This window comes from Vipera ursinii (genome assembly GCF_947247035.1).
Source record: "Vipera ursinii genome assembly, chromosome: 1".
NCBI lineage: Eukaryota > Metazoa > Chordata > Lepidosauria > Squamata > Viperidae > Vipera > Vipera ursinii.
In genome coordinates this window covers 328,850,872-328,873,537 of record NC_139512.1, presented here as the reverse complement: position 1 = coordinate 328,873,537, position 22,666 = coordinate 328,850,872, and the positions used below count along the sequence as shown (strand labels likewise).

At 44.1% G+C, this 22,666-nt stretch overlaps 1 protein-coding gene across 1 annotated transcript in view; it reads right to left on the bottom strand.

Annotated features, from left to right (window-relative positions):
* The window catches only part of PAPOLG (poly(A) polymerase gamma), a gene marked incomplete at both ends in the record, with an annotated part of 39,310 nt that overhangs the window by 3,667 nt on the left and 12,977 nt on the right, over window positions 1–22,666 (bottom strand). Inside the window, 8 exons of the mRNA XM_083348436.1 lie at window positions 38–159; window positions 2,501–2,610; window positions 3,423–3,542; window positions 12,711–12,764; window positions 16,832–16,916; window positions 18,651–18,771; window positions 19,446–19,518; window positions 20,979–21,117. Of these exons, the coding sequence (XP_083204562.1) occupies window positions 38–159; window positions 2,501–2,610; window positions 3,423–3,542; window positions 12,711–12,764; window positions 16,832–16,916; window positions 18,651–18,771; window positions 19,446–19,518; window positions 20,979–21,117 (824 nt within the window). The remainder of the gene's footprint in view (window positions 1–37; window positions 160–2,500; window positions 2,611–3,422; window positions 3,543–12,710; window positions 12,765–16,831; window positions 16,917–18,650; window positions 18,772–19,445; window positions 19,519–20,978; window positions 21,118–22,666) is intronic.

Below are 22,666 nucleotides of genomic sequence, written 5' to 3'. Positions count from 1 at the left end.
ATGAAGCAGTGTCAGAAAAACCAAAATTTGGGCCAACCTTTTTCCTCTTCTGCAAGACATCTGCTGGCAAATAAAAGTGGAGTTGTTTCTTCCTCACATGAGTAGCTTCAATCTTCATGCCTTCTTTCAACATGTTGATATTGTTTGCCTGCCTATAAACTAAGATCAAAGATGACAAAGTCAAGAAGTTATCTAACAACTCAAGCAGCTTTGGCCAGCCTTTAACTTGCTGTTCTGCTGCTGCTGGAACAAACTTCTCAGTCCATAAAGCATATGTCAGATTGGTTACTACAATATTATTCTATCTTCAGGTAATAAAATGAAGCCATTGAGTTCTGCCACATGATCAGTGAACAGAAATAAAGAAAATTATCTAATCCAGTTTATTTTTGCAATGCATATGCATTATGAGTCCTGATATCTCAGTTCCTGAAGACTCTTAGGTTGTCTAATGGTCCTGTCTTACTGGTAGACTTAATTTTACAAGCAGGGAACCTAGGGATACAACCACAATCTTTTTTCCTCCTGGAATGATTCTTAATCTGATTCTTAATCGGTACTATCCTTTCTGAAGTGAAAGCCTAGATAAGTTTTTTCCCCCCAAAGAGATGTATTGGATGATGTAATATTGGATTTAGTTTGAAGAAGCTTATATATACCATGGGATTACTAATGGACCCAGTCAACACATTGTCTATTAAGCACTTGTTTGTAAAAATAGAAAATTAATAAAATATTTATATATATAAAAAAAGAAACTAGATTTTATAACACAACAACTGCCAGCTGGTTTGTTTCCATTAAACTAATATAAAATTGTTACATGTTTTCTAACAAAGGGCTTACATAACTTAAAACCAGATTTTGTCAAAGAAAAAAATAAATTAATAAAAGGGGAAGGGACTGATCTCCCTCCCTACAGAAATCTAGCTTATATAGTTAGAATAGTATATATGTGTATACCCTTGTATCCAATGTATTATATTACCTGGTTTATAGGATACATTTCTACTCTAGGAGATTCATGCCAATATATTGAATAAATCTTGAAGGTAGTCCTTAGCTTACGCCCTCTGTTGCTTATCAACCATTCAAAGTTACAACAGATTCGAAAAAGTTATTTATGACCCATCCTTAAAGTTATGATTGCTACATAATTCCTGTAGTCACATGATTGCATTTTGGGCATTTGGGCACAACCGACTTGCATTTATAACCAGTTGCAGCATCCCATGGTTACATGATCATGTTTTGTAATGTTTTTTTCTTATTTTCTGGTAAAAAAAATGGCAAAAGCACCCTTTCGATGAGCTAGATTTGGACTTACAACAATGTGATTCACTCAACGACTATCATAAAAACAACTATAAAATCTAGTCTGGTCATGTGGTGATTTGATTTATGACTGCAATGAAATATAACCAAAATTCCAGGCTCAGTTGTGACCATAGGTTGAGGACTGTTTATATTTTTATATAAAGAAATAATTTTCCTAGTTTCTGTATAGAGGCAGAGGCAGTGGCATGCTGATAGGGTTTAATAATTGACTCTGCCGGCTCCATTGCTACTGCCACATTGATAGTCACTGAACAGCTGATCAGTGTGTCAGGTTGGAGGCTCATCTTTGCTCTCAAGTGGCTCGCAAAAATTCCAGAAAATTTTACAATCAGCAGTTGGAAAACTGGTATAAGTAAGCTCCAACACATTATTGGGCAGAGGGCTTCCCTTTGGAAAACATATGATCATGAGTTTTGGCTTTTTCTTTCTTTCCAATGAATAAACACCTAAGTTGCTTACAGCAATGTTCAGCTTTCAAAAATAGCTTCTGCAGAATTTTCTAGGCTGACTAACTACATTTCACAAGGCACTTTTCATCTCTAAATAAAACCCTCATACATTTTGAAAAGTAAGCCTATTTTTCTTCCTCTGGGGAAGGACAAGTCCTAATTGGACTTGTGCGAAAATGTATCCAGGGGAGTCCATTGTAAAACAACTATTAATTCTAATGGCAAAACCCACTACAGAATCTAATTAAATTCCAAGAACACTGCTTGGAAAGATAAATGCATAGTTAAGAGAAACTCCCATTGATTATAGTGAACTTAACACTATTGCCAATAATTCCAAGGCTATAGGGAACAAATTCATCTAAAAGTAAGTTCAATATAGATATTCAAGATATTTAAAAAATAGTAAATCTTTGGAAAAAATATTTAAAGGAGAAATTTACTTCAGCATGGATTATGCTTCATTTTCAAATCTTCTCTGTGGCCATATTGGCGTAATGTTGTAAGCCACCCATAGTCACAGGTGTGATGGGCAGTATAGAAATTTAATATGTAAATATTCCTTTTCTCATTTTGATAAGCCACCTCATTATGGATGACATTTCACTTGGTTGCCAAGATGTCAAAGGCACTATCATACACTAAAATGAGACATCCATCTAAAATAATATTGGTCTACTCAGAACAGGACTTTTAAGGAGAGAAAAGTTTACCTGTATCTGTGAATGACTGGATATCATAGGTTAAGTCAACGCTTACACTCTCTGCATTCTCCAGTTTCTTAAAAATTATTCCCAGAAACCACATTGACACATAATCATTTCTAGAGGGAGACACAAAACAAAATATTACCAAATGCTCCAATGCCAGAAGTGTTCTGGGTAAGAGCTAAATGCAAATTACTTCTGCATTAGACTGATTTCCTTGCAGAGATTCAGATGTCAACATAACAAAGAACAAAATTATATGTTATAAAGGAATTATGGACTTTGCAATGCAGAATTTTATTATTCTAATGAAGAGGAAACTATGTGTTGAGAACAGTGGACTTTATGGCGTGCTCAACTAGGCTGGACATGCATACCAACTGCATACACATATATCTACATGCGCACATTCATCTCAATTCACACATAACTGGACAAAAGAGAGTGAGAAATTATTTGACCAAAGGTGCTTTTCAAAAGGCAACCAAACTTTCTTTAGAACTAAAGAAGCTACTTGGATGAGAAGTGAAATGTCTTCAAGGAAAAAAAAACTCCCAAAGAAAGTCCAGTTGCCTTTTGAAAAGTACTTTTGGGACAATCATGACTTGGATGACTGAGAATTTCCAGACATACAACTATTTGACAAAATATAAAATCCAACTGTTAACAATGGTGTACCTTAAAGGTTTCAAATCAATTGTGACACAAATCAACTTTGTGCTACAAGGGACTAAAGGTGCCTATAGATTAAGCAAGATAATTATGTGCTTCCCATATTTTCCCATTGCTTGCTTTGTCTTGTTATCCAAGGAAACAATTGAGAATGGAAAGACAGAAGCTATACAAGGCTTTCTAACTAGCAATGTTAGCCTCTCTTCAAAAGCAGACATCAATTCAACACAATACAATAGTGTTGACATTAACTCACTCTTTGTACTGATCCCTGTTCCCACTGAAGGATTGTGGATTTACATGGGCAAGAGTAATAAATTCATTTCTCTCCAAGTGTCCAACAAGCACACGGATTTTAGACTCTACCAAGCCAATCCTACAGAGAGAAAATCAGCCTCCGTTAGCAATGTGTCAGAATGCCAAGAACTCCCAACTCCCTTTGGAAACATGGCACTATGCAATTTGAGGGAGCAATGCATGAAACACAAGAGATTTAATATTGGAAAATATTATTTTCAACATTTAGAATTCTTTACATCCATAGAATGAATGCTTATTCAGAAATAAAAATATCCACCACAAGTTTGAAACACACAGGTATAAAAAGCAATAAATTAAAAAGCACCAGATAATTAGCACAACAAAACCCTCCATGTCATATAGCAGCTATATTTAAATTAGGCTTTGGGAGAAAAGGCTGACACTGATTTATGAGGTAACATCATCTCCTTTTTTAAAGGATTAAGTTTATATACTATCCATCAGAGTAGCCTTTGGATCAGCATTGCCTTTCTTCAGGTTGAGATCATAAAACATAATCAACCAAATAATGATAATGATAATTCTCTTGGGCTGCAAAATGTATGGTTTCTGAAAAGGTCTAAATGTTTACAAATATTGCAAATCAGTTGGAGTATAAAGAACAGAAAAAGTATCTACTTTTCCAAGTAGCTTTTGCATTTTTCTATATTTAATATTTATAAACAATAAAATAATAATGCATATAATAAAATTATTTACAAATTGCAGAAAAGTTTTTTATTGATGATTGCTCTGGAGTCATTTGACCTTAATATGCATGTGCTACTTCCAGCTTCCAGTGTGTTGTGGGTGGAACTTAAAAACTGTTTTTCATTTTTAAAGGGTATCAGGAATCAGGTAACAGCGCAGTACTTGCAAAATGATCTTCTCCCACAAGAATCAAACTGAATATTTTAATCTCTTCCTCAAATGATCCACTGACTTGAAGGCCTTCTCAGTGAGGTTTGGTATCCATTTGTTTTCAGTTATTTCCAGTTTAAATTTCCCATATGCGCTAAGCTTTTTTAAAATCTATGTTGTGCATTTTCCTTTGTGAACATATTTTATTTTATGCTCCTTTGTTTTACTGTTTGTTTGTCTGTTTGTTTGTTTTCTAAACTGCCCATCTCAGACAAGTGATTATGGGCAGTGAACAGTCATAAAACAATTAAAAACAATTACAATATACTACAAAGTTAAAGATGTGTGGCAGCTGAGTAAAAAATGTTATCATAAATGTCAATATAATACCTGGGGCTCTAAGTCCTTTATACACTTAGAGCCCCAAACCAGGACATAAAGCCAAGTCATCCAAGCCCTATCAAAGGACAACAAGTTGGGTCAACCTCAACTCTGAAGGGAGAAAGTTCCAGGAATAGGAAAATTTTCATGTTGCTTTTATGTTTTCACAATGAGAACAAGAAAATATAAGAACTCTGTATTATTAACTACAGCAAGCACTTTGACTAAGAAGTTCATGCCAGAATGTGGAACTCATGGTGCGTCAGAACATCTGATTATTCCTCTGAGGAACATTTACAATTAACAAGAAGCTACTATGAGTAGTGACTTTGGAAACACAGCATCTCAGTATACGGAAGGAAGTAAAATAAGGATGAATATAATCTAACTGTCTTAACAAATATAAGAATGACAAGATTTTAAAGATGACAATTGGAACCAAAACTGGAAATTGAAACTCTTAATAGTCTGAGATACATAGACAATACCAGTTTGTTAGCTGAATGTAAAGAGCTTGTTATGAAATGAAAAATGTGGATTAGTGCAATTATTAAGATGACAGCATCAATTAGCATTAGTGAATTTACAATTGAAAATGAAAAAGTGATCGTGGTATATAGTTTTATTTTCTTTGACTTAAAATGATAGTTGGAAAGTTAACAGAAAAATAAATAACATGTTAATTGTAGGATGCACTATTAAACAAGATCAGGAAGGATTACGATATTCTTAAGATGAAGATCAGAATGTTTAAAGCAAGGTTCTTCTCAATGGTGATGCATATCTGTGAAAGCTGAACAGTGAAAAAAGTTCACACCTTGGAATCGTAGATCTGGAGATGTTAACTAAGAATGTTAGTATCTGTTCTGAACCAGCCCTCTTCTGGCCTTGTAGTAAGGCAAACCCCTATTCAGATAGAAGAGACTGGAGAGCGTCCAAGGCTAAAAGGCGTCTGCCAAGTTTTATTACTCAATTAACAAAAACACTAGAGCTTGTCTCCTCAAGCGGAAGAGTTGCTTTCAGCAACCAGCCCCTCCCCAAACACTCCTTTTATTGAGAGCTCAGGGCGTGGTCTCCCTGTGCCTCCTCCCGAGGAGTCCCACAGCCTTTCTTTGTTTGTTCCTGCTCGACTGCCTCCTGCGTCGGGCGTCCTTGAACAGGGCCAGCTGTGGGTCATCATCCTCCGCACTATCGGGCTCACGCAGCTGAGAAGAGGTCCCCGGCTGAGGGCTCTGCAAAGCCTCCAAACCATCATCAGCCGGTTCGTCTCCCTCCTCCCCCTCATCTGAGTCATCCGATACATCGGAGCCGGCTGTCGGACCCACAGGCTGGCCCTGAGTCACAACACTATCCCGCACCGCAGGGCCCTTCCCCCGGGTCTGCCGATCCGGATGCGGTCGGGAAGGGAACTGTTCGTGAAAAGCAGTCACCAACGCAGGGGCATGAACGGCGGTCGCGTCTTCCCATGTGAAGTCCTCCGGCCCGTACCCTTTCCACTCGATCAGGTACTGGAAGCGACCTTTCAGCCAGCGGGAATCCCTGATGCTGGCGACCTCGTACTCGGGGGTGCTGTCGCCATCACGAGGTCCTGATGGGGGAGGTTCCGCTTGGCGAAGTGGACAAGCCGGTTGTTCGGGGACCAACAAGGACCGATGGAAGACGGGGTGCACGCGCAGGGAACGTGGCAGAGTTAAACGATAGGCGACCGGGTTGATGACGGCCTCGACTGGGAACGGTCCAAGGTAACGGTGGTCCAGCTTCCTCGCCGGCCGAGTGGATGGTAGGTTCCTGGTGGACAGCCAGACCCGATCCCCCACCGATAATGGAGGCGTATCCCTTCTCGACCGATCGGCGAACCTCTTGTAGTCGGCCTTGGCCTTCTCCAGCTGCCGTCGCACCAACCGATGGATCGCCTGTAATTCCGCCATGAATTCGTTCGCTGCCGGCTCCGGTGAGTCCACGGGAGAAAGGGGGAAAAACCTGGGGTGATAACCCACGTTGGCCAAGAACGGTGTCATCTGTGTGGAGGTGTGCTGCGAGTTGTTAAAGGCAAACTCGGCTATGGCCAAATAGTCCACCCAATTGTCCTGCTGCAGGTTAACGTAGCAGCGCAGATACTGCTCTAAGATGCCGATGACCTTCTCGGTACCCCCGTCGGTCTGAGGATGATGCGCGGACGAGAGGCAAACCTTAATGTCCAACGCCCGCATCAACTCCTGCCAGAAGCGGGCTGTAAACTGGGCCCCCCTATCGGAGACGACCCTATCGGGAAGGCCGTGCAGCCGGAACACCTGTTGGATGAACATGCGACTAGTGGCGCGAGCTGACGGTAAGCCGCGACAGGGGATGAAGTGCGCCATCTTGGTCAACATGTCCACCACCACAAACACTGTCGTGAAGCCGGAGGATGGGGGTAGATCCGTCAGAAAGTCCATGGACACAGCCCCCCAGGGTCTCTTGGGCGTTGGCAATGGCTGCAGTAAACCAGGCGGGGCCCCTGTCGCTGACTTGGCCTGCCTGCATGGGACGCAGGAGGTGATATAAGACTGGACATCGTGTTGGACTCGGGGCCACCAGAAGGTACGGGAGACCAGGTTCAGAGTCTTGAACAGGCCAAAATGCCCCGCAGCCGGGTTATCATGACACTGGCTGAGGACGAGTCCCCTGAGTGGCCCTCCTGGAACATAGAGCCGGTCACGATAATACAGGAGTCCATCCGTGACCGACCAAGGCGAATCTGGCCCCACCTCTTCCTTCCGCTGAGCCACCCACGCCTCCTGCTGCTGCGCCTCCCGGATCCGAGCCCGTATATCCACCGGCTCCCGCACCGCAGCAAAAGACTCGACGGGGATCACTGTCCTGGGCGGAAGCTTGTCTTCCACTCGGGTGTACTCGGGCTTCCTGGACAGAGCATCCACTCTCTGGTTGTGCCCGCTTGGTATGTACCGCACCCGGAAGTCAAACCTCGCAAAGAAGAGGGACCACCGGATCTGGCGTTGGTTCAAATTCCGAGCGGTCTGCAGGCTTTCCAGATTCTTGTGGTCCGTCCGGACCTCGATTTGATGCCGCGCCCCCTCCAGATGATGCCTCCAAGCCTCGAACGCCGCCTTGATGGCCAGCAGCTCCTTCTCCCAGATGGTATAGTTGCGCTCCGAGGGGTTCAATTTCCGAGAGTGATACGCGCAAGGGAAAAGGGTACCGTTGGGCGTCGCTGCCTGGAGTAACACGGCCCCAATGGCAATGTCGGAGGCGTCCGCCTCCACGACAAACGGCCGTTGCGGGTCAGGATGCTTCAAGATGGGCTCCTTCATGAAGGCGTCCTTCAAAGCTTGGAACGCCTGTTGTTCGGGGGCGTTCCACTGGAACCGAGTCTTCTTCTGCAGGAGCCGGGTAAGGGGGGCTGTCAAGGCAGCAAAGCCAGGGATGAATGTTCGATAGTAGTTGGCAAATCCAAGAAGTCGCTGAACATCCTTCACGCGACGCGGGGGTTGCCAACTCTGCAACGACTCAACTTTACTCGGTTCCATGGCGATGCCCTCAGGAGAAATGCGGTGACCCAAGAAATCGATGGTCACCTGGTAGAACTGGCACTTCTCCAACTTGGCAAACAGCCGATGTTTCCGGAGGCGCTGCAGGACCTGACGGAGATGCTGATGATGCGCTTCACGCGACGGGGAGTAAATCAGGATGTCGTCCAGGTAAATCACGACAAACTGGTCCAACAGATCTCGAAAGATGTCGTTCATAAAATGCTGAAACACAGCGGGGGCGTTGGTCAGGCCAAACGGCATCACCGTGTACTCGAAATGTCCATAGCGAGTACCAAACGCCGTCTTCCACTCATCACCCGGCCGAACCCTGACGAGGTTGTAAGCTCCACGCAGGTCCAGTTTCGTGAAGATCTTAGCCTCCCGGAGTCGGTCCAAGAGCTCGGGGATGAGGGGCAGCGGGTAGCGGTTACGCACCGTGATGGCGTTGAGTTTCCGGTAGTCACAGCAGAGCCGTAACTCGCCCGACTTCTTTTTGACGAAGAGCACGGGCGCAGACACTGGCGAGGACGAGGGCCGGATGAAACCACGAGCCAAATTCTTTGTCAGGAAGTCCCGCAATGCAGCCAACTCGGGCTCCGACATGGAATACAAGCGCCCCACTGGGAGAGGCGCATCAGGAACTAGATCAATGGAACAGTCATAGGGCCTGTGCGGGGGTAATTGGTCCGCCTCTGACTCGCTGAACACATCAGCAAAGTCGGACAGTTCGGGAGGCAAAGAAACCCCTGAGGAACCCTCCACCTGGCCGGCACAGATATGGCGGGTGTGGTCCACGCACTGCAAACTTGGGAAGGTGACCAAGTTCTGAGACCAATAGATCTGTGGATCATGCGCCCGGAGCCACGCCAGTCCCAGGACCACGGGGAAGTGCAGATCCGAAGTGATGTAGAACTGAATGGCCTCCACATGGGAACTGATGGCCATACACACTGGTTGCATGGCGGCCGTAATAGGCCTGGACAGGAGCACTCGACCATCAATAGTCTCCACTAGCATGGGCGGATCCACCGGACACTGGGGAACAGCCCATTTGGCCACGAAGGCCGAGTCCATAAAGTTAGTGGTAGCCCCAGAGTCAATTAAGGCATGGACCGGAATCCCCTCTGGCTTGCCAGGAAGGATCAGTCGTGCCTCCAAAATCAAATGCCGTGGAGGTTCACAGGCACCGTCGGAATGGCGTCGCTCGGCGTGGTCGTGGTGGGTCGTCCGATCTATCACGCCGTCTAGATCGGGCTCGGGCCGTTTCCCGACAGCAAAGCAGGGGACTTTCTCGGGGCCGGCTTGGTCACTGATGCCCGCTGACGCTTCTTTGGACAAGAAGCAGCCAAATGTCCAGGGTCCCCACAGTAAAAACACAACCCCTCCGATCGTCGTCTGTCCATTTCCGTCACCGATAGACGGGACCTGGCGGCACCCAGCTCCATTGGCTCCTCCCTCTGGACTGGGGGCACACGCTCAACAGGAGCAGCAGGGGTCTGTGGGGTGGCACGGCGACTCTTTCGCTGCTGCAGCCGGGCATCGATCCGCAGACAAAGATGGATCAGCCCATTCAGGTCTGAGGGAATGTCCACGCGGGCCAGCTCATCCAACATCTCCTCTGACAAGCCATCCTGAAAGGCATCCACGAGCGCAGCCTCATTCCAGGCGGAATCCTGGCTAAGCAGCCGGAAATCGCTGATATAGGCCTGTAGGGGGCGCTGACCCTGCCTCAAAGCTTTCAGACGTCGGGTGGCAGTCTGCGCCTTAATCGGGTCCTCGTACATGAGGCGCATATGGTCACAAAACCCCCCAAAGTTATCCAACAAAGGGCTAGGCTGTGCCAACAGAGGCGTGCCCCAACGAGCTGCATCTCCCGACAGAAGGCTCAACACGAATCCCACCTTATCTCGGTCAGTGGGGAAATCAGCTGCTCTCACGCTGATAAAAAGCTGGCATTGTCCCAGGAAGGCAGGAAACAGTTCTGGATTGCCAGCAAATTTATCCGGCATAGCTATTTGACATTTCCTCCTGGGTGGGGGTGCAGCATGTACCTGAGCTTGCAGTTGAGCCACCTGAGCTGCCAGCAAAGTGAGTTGCTGGGTGAGCTGAGCATTCTCGGCAAGAAGCTGATCCATCGTAGTAGTAAGGGGTGGGAGGCTGAAAGCAAACTGTTCTGAACCAGCCCTCTTCTGGCCTTGTAGTAAGGCAAACCCCTATTCAGATAGAAGAGACTGGAGAGCGTCCAAGGCTAAAAGGCGTCTGCCAAGTTTTATTACTCAATTAACAAAAACACTAGAGCTTGTCTCCTCAAGCAGAAGAGTTGCTTTCAGCAACCAGCCCCTCCCCAAACACTCCTTTTATTGAGAGCTCAGGGCGTGGTCTCCCTGTGCCTCCTCCCGAGGAGTCCCACAGCCTTTCTTTGTTTGTTCCTGCTCGACTGCCTCCTGCGTCGGGTGTCCTTGAACAGGGCCAGCTGTGGGTCATCATCCTCCGCACTATCGGGCTCACGCAGCTGAGAAGAGGTCCCCGGCTGAGGGCTCTGCAAAGCCTCCAAACCATCATCAGCCGGTTCGTCTCCCTCCTCCCCCTCATCTGAGTCATCCGATACATCGGAGCCGGCTGTCGGACCCACAGGCTGGCCCTGAGTCACAACAGTATCTGGATCCGCTAAAGCAGGGGCGTCAAACTCGCAACATCACGTGACATGTTGCGACATATTGCAGCTTTTTTTTCATTGCCAGCAATGGGGTGGGCGCATCCGACCCATGGACCAGCAGTTTGACACCCCTGCACTAAAGCAAAAATAAATGCCAGGGACATAGAAATATGCAGGATTTTGTTGCTCTGTCATAATTTTTCTGGTAAGAATCAGGATGAATGAATTGAATAAACCAATAAATAAAGCCAAAGAGCACTTACACCTTGAAAAGTTCAAAGAATCCATTAAGTTGAACCATAACAATCTGCCAGCAGGAACAAAGAAAGGCAGAGCTACAAGAGTTGACTGTAACAGTCCACTGTTTGATCACTAGAGAATTCCAGGAGCCAGTCTGAAAGAGTCCAAATGCAGAGCAAGGGTGACAGGAATGCAGGTGAAGTTTTTCCAGTATATGACTTTTTTCCAATGGAGTTCTTATATAGACCCAGATCCAGCCAATGTGGCTGGATTAGCAATGTTAGTACCCTCTCCTCTCAAGGAGGCATGCTACCATATTTGCCTTTGCTCAGTCCTTTGCAGCTGCCACTTGTTCTTGAGGGAGGCATCCTACCAGAACCTGGCCCTGGGTCTCCCTTGTTAAGGCTCATTGTCTCCCAAAAGTGCCGTGGGTGCTAATTACTTTTTGATGCCTCAAGCTGCTGGTCTGTCTCTTTAGTTTCTGAGTCAGGGATTCAGACAAGACCACAATAACCACTGACAGCAAGAGGAATCAATCAATCCATCCTGGGCTAATTAACCATTGGTTACTCCCTTGAGATTATGTATAAACAGAAACTCATATTTGAGGCATGCAATGTGTACATATGATAGACTATTAAAAATGACTATTATGATTGAAGAAAAGAAGAGAAAGATGAATAAAGATGATGATCAAGATCAGAGACATCATTGGAATCCTCTGGAAGAGTTATCGGTTCTCAGTGGAGACAATCAAAATGGAGACATTTGTCCTAGGCATCAGGATCTTGGTCCAGCAAAAAAAGCATCTATCTTTATTTAAATGTGTTCTCCAATTGTTTGTATTTATTTATTGGAAGCTAAACTTTATTATGACTTGTAACAATTCTGATTTTCTTTTAGCAAATGCACACTGTGTTTATATACTAGGCAAAGCCATAGTTTGTTAAATAAATCATAATTGGCTTGGCCATGAATTATGACTTATGAACCATAATGGATCGTTTCAAACAATATGTTAAGCCAAAGCAAACAAACTACATTATGGCTTAGTAGAGTATAATCATAAAACCGATAAATGGTTAGAAATTGGACTGACCTGATATTAGACAGTAATTACATGATGGGTGGGCCTAGAATGAGTAGATTCTGCAACTCTTTTGATGTGGTTGTGTGCAGAGAATTTAGGACTGAGAATTTTAATTTTTTCAGTGTTTTTATCCCTTCATGCATGTAGACACATCTGAAATCATGTGGTTAAAACTTGTCAAAATACAGAGGTCAGAGCAGGTGGTTAAATAAATAGAAATCCTAAACAGAATAACCTGAATAACTTGCAGAACAATTTATACAGAATATATGAGATTACGTTGATTTTTCTTCTCATACATTGTAAATGATATAGCATATTTTTAATGTAGATACTTGAATGTAAAATGTTCAGTCGATTTGGAAAATAAATCTTACTGCTCCTATTGAAGTCTATGAGGAAGAGACAGTTTTCCCTCAATTCCCATCTGAAATTCTTTTGATTTTTATATTAGGATTATTATCAGCATTTAAAAAATAGGCTTACCATTCCAAATGATGTTCTTCAGTTGAAGAAACAGCAGTCAATACAATATAGTGTCTGGAAAAATAGAGAACTAAAATGTAATACATTTTAATAGTTTTAGTTTTAAAATTAAACTATTAAAACTATTGTTAAAACTATTTAAATCTCTACTACTCAATCTTCAGTTATTGTTAACTTTATTTATAACAGTCTCCTCTAAAATCTTCCTTAACCTTGAACTGTACTGATACACTTTTCCCACATCAAGGCTAAGGAGGCTTCAGCATCATTCAAGAATCCAAATAATATTTCCAAAAACACTGAAAGTGTTCATTATAATTTACAGAGCTGCACAAAATGGGGTACTTAGTTATATAAAGGCCATCTTTGTTCTACAAGATGGGTTAAATAAATATGGTATGTTGTTCTGTCTCTAAAATTCCTATGCAGTGCTTAACATATTTTGCTGATTTCAAAATATATAACATAAATCTACACAATGAAAAAAAATCTACACATTTTCAAACAGAAAATCAATATGTTCCTTCTTGTTTACCATGCATTAGCAGTATTATTATTATTATTTATTATTTATTTATTATTAGTTTTTATAAACCGCCCTTCTCCCGAGGGACTCGGGGCGGTGTACAGAGGAAGGAAGGTATACAGATGAACAATAAAAAGTAATAAAAACAATAGTGAAAACAAACTGGGACCCCAATTAACGCTATCATGCCAGGCCGGACTGCTGGAACAGGAAAGTTTTTAAGTCGCGACGGAAGGTACGGAGGTCGGGGGCCATCCGGATTTCGGTTGGTAAACTGTTCCAGAGGGCCGGCGCACCCACTGAGAATGCCCTCCCCCTGGGGGCCACCAGCCGACATTCCTTGAGCGGTGGCACCCTGAGGAGGCCCTCTCTGTGGGAGCGCACAGGACGGTGGGGTGCTGACATCGGCAGAAGGTGCTCCCGTAGGTAGTCCGGACCGATGCCATGTAGGGCTTTGTATGTCATTGTTAGCACCTTGAACTTCACTCGGAAGGCAACCGGAAGCCAGTGCAGCGCACGGAGGAGAGGTGTGATATGGGAGTATCGGGAGGCTCCCAAGAGTGTCCGTGCCGCCGCACTTTGCACCAGCTGAAGCTTCCGAGTGGATCTCAAGGGCAGCCCCATGTAGAGAGCGTTACAATAGTCTAGGCGAGAGGTCACAAGGGCATGGGTGACTGTACGTAAGGAATCCAGGTCTAGATAAGGCCGTAGTTGGCGAACTAGTCGAACCCGGGAGAAGGCCCCCTTGGTCACAGCTCCTATGTGGTCTTCTAGGGAGAGCTGCGAGTCTAGGAGGACACCCAGGTTGTGGGCCCTATCAACAGGGCGTAGTAACATGTCCCCGATGTTAAGCAATGGGACATTCTGAATATCCTGGTTTGCCGGAACGTACAGCCATTCAGTCTTGTCCGGGTTCAGTTGAAGCCTGTTCCTCCCCATCCATTCCCGGACCGCTTTCAGGCAGCGGGACATCACGTCTAGGGCATCACTGATATTGTTTGGAGTTGAGATAAAAAGCTGGGTGTCATCAGCATACTGATGGAACCCTACTCCAAAACTGCGAATGATCTCACCCAGCGGTTTCATGTAGATGTTGAACAGGAGAGGCGAGAGGACCGACCCCTGAGGGACTCCGCAAGCGAGAGGCCTCGGGGTCGACCTCTGTCCCCCTGTCAGCACCGACTGCGAGCGACCCTGGAGAAAGGAGGAGAACCAACGCAGAACCGTGCCTCCCACTCCCAGTCCCCTGAGGCGTCGCAGCAAGATACCATGGTCGATGGTATCGAAAGCCGCCGAGAGGTCTAATAAGACTAGGACAGAGGAATAGCCCCTGTCCCGGGCTCTCCAGAGATCATTCATCAGAGCGACCAATGCCGTCTCCGTGCTGTAGCCCGGCCTGAAACCCGATTGGTACGGGTCTAGATAAACCGCTTCATCCAGGATCTGAGGAAGTTGGTGCGCCACCACGCTCTCAACAACCTTCGCAAGGAAGCGAAGATTGGAGACTGGACGAAAGTTATTTAAAGAGGATGGGTCCAAGGTGGGCTTCTTGAGGAGAGGTCTCACCACCGCCTCCTTCAAGGCGGTGGGGAAGTGACCCTCACTCAGAGAAGCAGAGATGACCGCTAGGAACCATCCACGTGTCCCCTCTCGAGCTGCATAGGCCAGCCAGGAAGGGCACGGGTCCAGTAAGCATGTGGAGGAGCTCAACCTTCTCATAATCCTGTCCACTTCCTTAGGAGTTACAGGATCAAATTCATCCCAGATGACGTCGACAAGACTGTCCATGTCTTGTTCTTCCATCTCAGCCCAGTTGGAGTCCAGGCCAGTTCGAATCCGAGCAATTTTATCCAGCAGATATTGACCGAATTCCTCGGCTCGACCCTGCAAGGGTTCCTCCCTCACCTCTTGGTTTAATAGGGAGCGAGTCACCCTGAACAAGGCAGCCGGGCGATTATCTGCGGATGCGATGAGGGTGGAAAAATAGTTGGATTTTGCCACCCTTATCGCAGCGAGATAAGACCTGGTGAGGATTCTTAGTCGCAATCGGTCGGATTCGGATCGGCTGGATCTCCAACGGCTCTCTAGGCCCCGTCTCCGACGCTTCATCCCCCGGAGCTCCTCGGTGAACCATGGGGCTCGCTGGGATCTGCGCCGGGTCAGAGGCCGCAAGGGTACAACTCGGTCCAGAGCCTCCGTGGCTGCCTTTTCCCAGGCTTCCACTAAGGCATCCGCCGAGCTGTGAGCAGGGAGTGCATGCGTGTCCCTAAGCGCTGCCTGGAACTTATCAGGGTCCATTAGGTGCCTAGGGCGGTACCATCTGACTGGCACCGTGCACCCACGGTGGGGGGTGGCAAGGGGGAAGTCTAGCCGCAGGAGGTGGTGATCGGTCCATGACAGGGGCGTAACAGTTGTGGTGCCCCCACCGATATCATCACGCCACCGTCCAGACAAGAACACCAAGTCTGGGGTGTGGCCTCTCTCATGAGTCGGTCCAGAAATTATTTGCGACAGGTCCATGGCCGCCATGGAAGCCATGAACTCCCGAGCCAGTTCTGACGATCCTCCCAGGGACGGTAGATTAAAGTCGCCCAAGACCATGAGTCTTGGGAATTCAACCACCAACCCTGAGAGGGCATCGAGTAGCTCGGGCAGGGCCGCCGCTGCACGATTAGGTGGTAGGTACGCCAGCAGCAGGCCCAACTGCGCCCCTGGGCCGTATCTCAGTAGGAGAGACTCACACCCGACCATCTGAGGGACGGTGGTCTCTCGCGGGCTAAGGGATTCCCTGATGATAACTGCCACTCCCCCACCCCTCCCATGAGCCCGAGGCTGGTGCAGCACCTGGAAACCTGGCGGGCAGAGGTCAACCAGAGGAACACCACCCTCTGGGCCCAGCCAGGTTTCCGTGATGCAAGCCAGGTCCGCATGCTCGCTCTCCACTAGGTCACGAATGAGGTGGGCTTTGTTAGCTACGGACCTTGCATTCAGGTAGACCAGCCTTAGCATGGGAGGGGGCGCACCTTTGCTCCCGGGTCCTCCGGGGGAGATACTATTAGATACTATTAGATTAATATTCAGGATAATATTCTGCACTCTATTTGAAAAGAGCAGCCTGGTCTATTAGCCAACATGCCACTGCCACAACCATCCAATATTTGTTGCTCGAAGAATTGCCTTACTTTATGTAATGATAAGGTGCAGCTATTTGCAGTTCTATTGCCAAGATTAGTTAAACTATTTGGGCGCAAATTAACTTCTCTAACTTTGGTAACATGGTACCATATCATGAGCTGACTACAGGATAATACATTTCAAAAATAACAAATAAATATTAAAATTAACAAGTCACTATTGCAAATATATTTCCTAACAATACTGCATTCTCTACCCTGCCCAGCTATCACTAGCTACGTTATTATTGCATCCAGATTTCTTTGACCCGACACTTAGTTTTTAAATATGCCATATTTCCACTATTGTTATTTTAATATATGCCTATACCCATAAGATGCTTAGGATGCATCGTTAACTAAAATACAGAATATTTAGTTGCTGAAATGTGAATTCTGAAATCTTTAGTGATCTCACATACTTATACTTTTGAAAAAAGTTGGGTGGCTCAAGCAGCTTTGACCAATCCGATTTTCCTTGAAGAATTTCATCTGTAACCATGAGACCTGTTTAAAGATAGCATACCTACGGTAAGTGCTTTACAATAAACAGTTATAAATGCAGAAGTGTCAATCCCCAAAGGGCCATTGAGGCTAAGAATTATAAGAATTCTAAATCTTAACAGACCTCATCGAAAACTTTCCTTAAGCTCCACTATCCCATTGTTTTTTTCCAGCTGCACCCATTCTACTACTCTTCCCATTGGGGTCTATGGTGCAGCTTTACCACCTCAATCCTTTCTATTTTGGGGACTGGCATCCTATCCCATATTGCATGGGAACACTTTGTGTATCTCATCTTGGATAGTCAGTAGTGATAAATGGATATTATCAGAAATAAGAGATGAATATGAAAAGAGAGAAGGGGAATAATAGCTCTGCCCATCCACACATTGAATTCAAGACTCCCAGTGCCACATTTCTACAATCCTTGAAACAAGAGATGACTAAAAGACAGACTTCTCTGTGAATTTTTTTCTCCCTATTCTCTCCTGTCCAAAGAGCAATTCTGCTGCCATTTTTAAGAAGGCCATTGTTTCCCTTAAAATGCTAGAATGATAGGAATAGGACCAAGAAAAACCAGCAACAATCATTTGAATGCTGCTGTTGTTTCTGACATCAGTAAAGATACCCCTGGCAGGAAAGGGAGAATGAAGTCAATCTTCCTACCCCCACTAATAAATCCCTCCAGCCCTGAAACATTCAAGGAGAAATTTCTCCTCTCTCCCAAAGAATGCCCTTCTTCCCTAAATTCTGATGAGGTGAGACGGGGGAAGAATGTTGGGACAAAGTCTCCTTTGTCCTTTTAAGAAATATCTGTAACAACCAGATATTAATACAGAAATAACTTCATTCATAGGATAGTTTTATGTATTTTTCTGTGGCTAAAGGTAAAAGTAAAGGTAAAGGTTCCCCCGCACATGCGTGCTAGTCGTTTCCGACTCTAGGGACCGGTGCTCATCTCCGTTTCAAAGCCGAAGAGCCAGCGCTTGTCCGAGGACGTCTCCGTGGTCATGTGGCCGGCATGACTAGATGGCAAAGGCGCACGGAACACTGTTATCTTCCCACTAGTGGTCCCTATTTTTCTACTTGCATTTTTACGTGCTTTCGAACTGCTAGGTTGGCAGAAGCTGGGACGAGCTCACACTGCTACGCGGCACTTGGGATTCAACCCGCCAAACTGCCGACCTTCTGATCGACAAGCTCCACGTCCTAACTCACTGAGCCACCGCATCCCTTTCTATAGCTAGTTGGCATTAATTGCTTCTGTAAGTGGCACAGATTCATTTTGATTGAAGTGGTATTATAATAAATAGAAAAATAAATGAAACTTATCACTAGACACCCATCTTTGCGAAAATAACAATATTGATCAATGAAAATTCATTCCTACAAGATTGCCAGTGAACACAAAATGATCCAGAGCAGTGCCCCCCAACTTTTTGGGCACCAGGAATCGGTTCTGTGGAGAAAAGTTTTTCCATGGATCAGAGGGGGCATGGTTTTGTGTGCTGCCTACATTCTGCAGATGGGGTTTCACTTGTTTGTGCGGCCTGGTTTCTGGCATGCCAGGGCCCAGTACCGGTCTGCGGTCCAGAAGTTGGGGACCCCTGATCCAGAGCATTTCTTTTTATCTATTCAGAAGAGGAAAATGCAAAACTCTTCAAACAGATTATCCAGCAAATAATAAACTGTTCTTACTCTGCTATGCGAAATATAGAAGCAATGGAAATGGCTTACCATATTTGAATTCTTCCACCATGATTGCTCGGGTTGATGTGGAGACATTATATGTGGAGTTCTGCTGTGGATAGGCTGGAGTGATAATGGGCATCAGATGATACCGGTCAGCTGGATTTACCTGTCACAGATGAATGGGTGATTCTATGAAGAACTAATCTTCAGAATATGAACCAAAAATCTCACCAGCCAACAATTCATCAGCTGGCCTTTAGAAAACCCAATATAAGTGTAAACCTTCACCTCCATTTGAAACAGGGGAATATAACACCAATCTGTTTTACAGTGACTGTTGTCATTATACCAAAAATAATCCAGGCAGCCTATTTTGTACACGTCCAGAAAGTGCTTTATAGCTGCTAACTAAAGTTTAGCATTCAATAGAAAATGCAGAGAAAACATCTTTACTTGTAAGGGAACATCCTTTCTCCACTCAGAATAGACAATTCCAAAGCAGCCAATAATTCTAAAGCAATTTAAAAGATAACTCAGATTAAAGTATGAATCAAGGTGGTAGCATAACTGCAAAACTGATTACAAAGGATATTACACAATGTCACAATGCCCTGCCTGTGTTTTGTCTTGAAATGAGACAGGGACATTCAGCTTAGAAGTGGATTTTGTTCCAAACATTAGTTGTTCTCCTCTGTGAACATTTCCTCTCCTCCCATGTTGCCCCACACAACTCAAAGACCCTCACAGAACAGATAATCTCTTAGAAGAGGAATGGCTACTGAAAAATCCTCCAACAAGAATGGGTACTGTTGTCATCTCAAAGTGGTGTGCTTTACAAACCCTGGGGTCCCAGACAGGCAAGTTAAGATTGCTTTCTTCAGGTTGTTTCAGCAAGACAGGATTGGGCCATTCCCTGCAAGTAAGAGAGATAAGTGGTAATTCTGGAGAGAAGGCAATCCAGTTAAACTTCTTTCATTCGTTTCCAACGCATACACTGTAGATGGCCTTAGAATTTGCTCTGTCCATTATATTAATCTCCACACAATGCTAACATTGTATGTAAAGGCAATCTGACAAAACGTGAACTACACATTCTATATTACAAACAGTAGAAACACAAAATATACCTGCCTTCCCCAATATGCCACCCTCCAGGACTACAACAACTATAACTTCCCACCAACACTGCCATGCTAGTCAAAAGTGGGTCCTACTGTATGTCAGTAATGTCTAGAGCAGGGGTTTCCCCAGCATGGCCGACTGGAGAATTCTGGGAGCTGAGCTCAACAAAGTTTTAAAGTTGCCAAGGTTGTATAGCCCTGCTCTAGAGGTTACCAGGTTAGGAAAGCGTATTTTATACTAATGCCAACAAATAATAAATGCAAGGGAGATTAATTGTGTGGCGTATAACCAGATACTGTAATGAACTAAACCTCTGGTTCTGGTGACTGACCCAGATTGAATCCTGCAAGATTCTGTAATCCCCAAAAAATTCTTGTGAGAACTAATACAAAGGGAGGGTAAAAATTCAAAAAGTGAATAAGCCCAAGGTCACCTATGGAGACATAAGAGTTAAAACATCCCAATATAAATCGTTTTAGCAGTTCCACTAAGGGACAATTTTTTGGAACTCACACTATAAGACTGAGGCCCATGATGGCCTATAAGCAATATCAGTGCTGTACTCCAAAAAGAAGATGGCGAGGAAAATTTTCTTATATTTAAATTTAATTTAAACTAAATGCAGCTATCACACAGCAACCTTTAAGTATTTTTTCTCTTGTGTCATTCTAAGAATTCTATTTCAGGCAACTCCTAGAAGGACTCTAGCATTGGCTTCTACTAGCAACTTTGTCCTATTAGAAGCAGGAGAAAGCTAACAGGAGTGGTATTTAAAAATGATATTCTTTCATCATTCTTTAAGGAGCATGTTTACTTTATTAGTAATAGTTGTCTTTCTGAGACAATCTACCATCCAGAATTTAGGCAATTTTGAATTGAATTCCTCAGAAGAAATTCTATGGCAGATGAATGTCTTTAGTAAACCAGTTTGGATAGCAGAAGGCAAATCCCTTTGCACAATACACCTTCAACTTTCTAGGATGAATACCTATCAGGAAGAGACATGATTTCAAGCCCCTTGGCTTGCCAATCCTAGCTTAGTATAATGTTTTATTAGTCTATAAAATAGCCTGCACTGATTACACAGTAGAGGCCCATACATTAATCAAAAGTTGCTTTGGTAGTGGGATGGGTTGTCTATACATTTACTAAGTAAGTAAGTAAGTAAGTAAGTAAGTAAGTAAGTAAGTAAGTAAATAAATAAATAAATAAATAAATAAATAAATAAATAAATAAATAAATCTATCTTACCACTTTGAAAAAATTAAGAAGAATCTGTGAACAAGTGTTGATGCCAAAGCATTTGGGTACAGCTGACAGGTCCTTGCCACCAGCATGGCCCAAGAAACACCACCAAGGAATCCCAGCATGTTGGAATAAATTCCACGCCCTAAAGACAGATATTTGGTACCCAGATGTGACTCAGTATTTCAAAGTCTTACTCATTATACTGGTGTAGGCTATCATGGCTGGCATCAATGAAGCAGTGATGAGTTTTTGGGCTGAATGTCTGTTCTAGTATTCTTTTGTCCTGCCACAAATTCTGGTAAAACATCAGGACAAAAGAAAACTAGACCACAATCATTCAGTCTGATTTAAGTTAATTCATTTTCTTTTCTAAGCCAGGAAGGTTAAAAGAGATGGAAGAAATAGATGATTGAATTTTCTACTACTTTTATCACCACTGAATAAGCAGCATTTTGGGTATAGGAAAGAAATTTAGAACATGAGCACAATGCAAAGAAGTGGAAAAACATGAGCATCAGCAATACTTCCAAATATAGAACCATTTCACGTCCTTTAACTAATTCAGACTATGAAATCTGATGGCAGATCTCTTGAATCTAACATGGCACAACACTCAGAAAAGCCAAAACACTAAAAAATTCTGAAAGAGAAGCAGAAGCTTGCACATCAGCCCAAAGACTGCATTAACTAACATTTACGGTAATTTTCAGCTCCCCAGCAACAATTTGCTGTATATTTCTCATTGAGACTTTGATTCTAGCAATCACTTTCCTTTTGAAAGTATTCCACCTTGTGGCCATTTATATGTTATAAGCCAGGCAAGAATGGAAAGGGTTGAATTTAAAAGGCACTTCTCCTGTTTTCTGCAAACCTGAGTTAGATAACTAGATATCTCTGTACTGCTGATTTGCCTCACTTCCCTTTAAGGATAGCAGATGAGCAGGTGTAATTTGACAACCCAGCCTAGGAAAACAGATTCAGCCTATGGTCTCACTGTCCACAGCCCACCAGCTTGATAGGGATGATGTGCTGGGTTGTAATTCAAGCTTATAGATAGGTTACCTACCTGAATTATATATGCATTTTACAATAGTTTATTCAATGCCCTTACAAAAGCTTCTTTACTTTTGTTGTCAAATGCAAGATTAACTTGATAATAAGCCCCTTTTGCTTAGTAATAAGTGTTTTTTTAAAGGAATAAGACATTGAAAAAATATTTTTAAAATTAGCAGGTATATCCAGCCAAGCTTGGCAATAAAATATTTTTAATAATAGGAAAGAGGTTGCAGTGATTACTGTCAGTCTCAGCACCCTTCCACCGATTTATCCCCCATCTCTCCCTGTCATTTGGGTCCCTAGACTTCAGCTCTAGTAGCATCATAGCATTTATTGCACTGAACATGCAGCAGTCTGAAGTCTGACCAGAACCACGTGCTGTAAAAGCTCTGGGTGGCTGACAAATGCCTCGCAATACACAAGTGATTATTTCAAAGCTTTGTTTCAGCAAAGGCTAGAGAACAGACTTAAAATTAGAATGAAAAATAGGGCCCTTGTCAGTCAATAGGAGTGCTGATTTATTACCAGCCTATCAGGTACTTAGGAATCGAGGGTGCAGCAGCACAAGGAAACAACAATCAATGACTTAATAGCCAGCCATCAACATCCTAATTAACAACTAAAAGCTCCACACA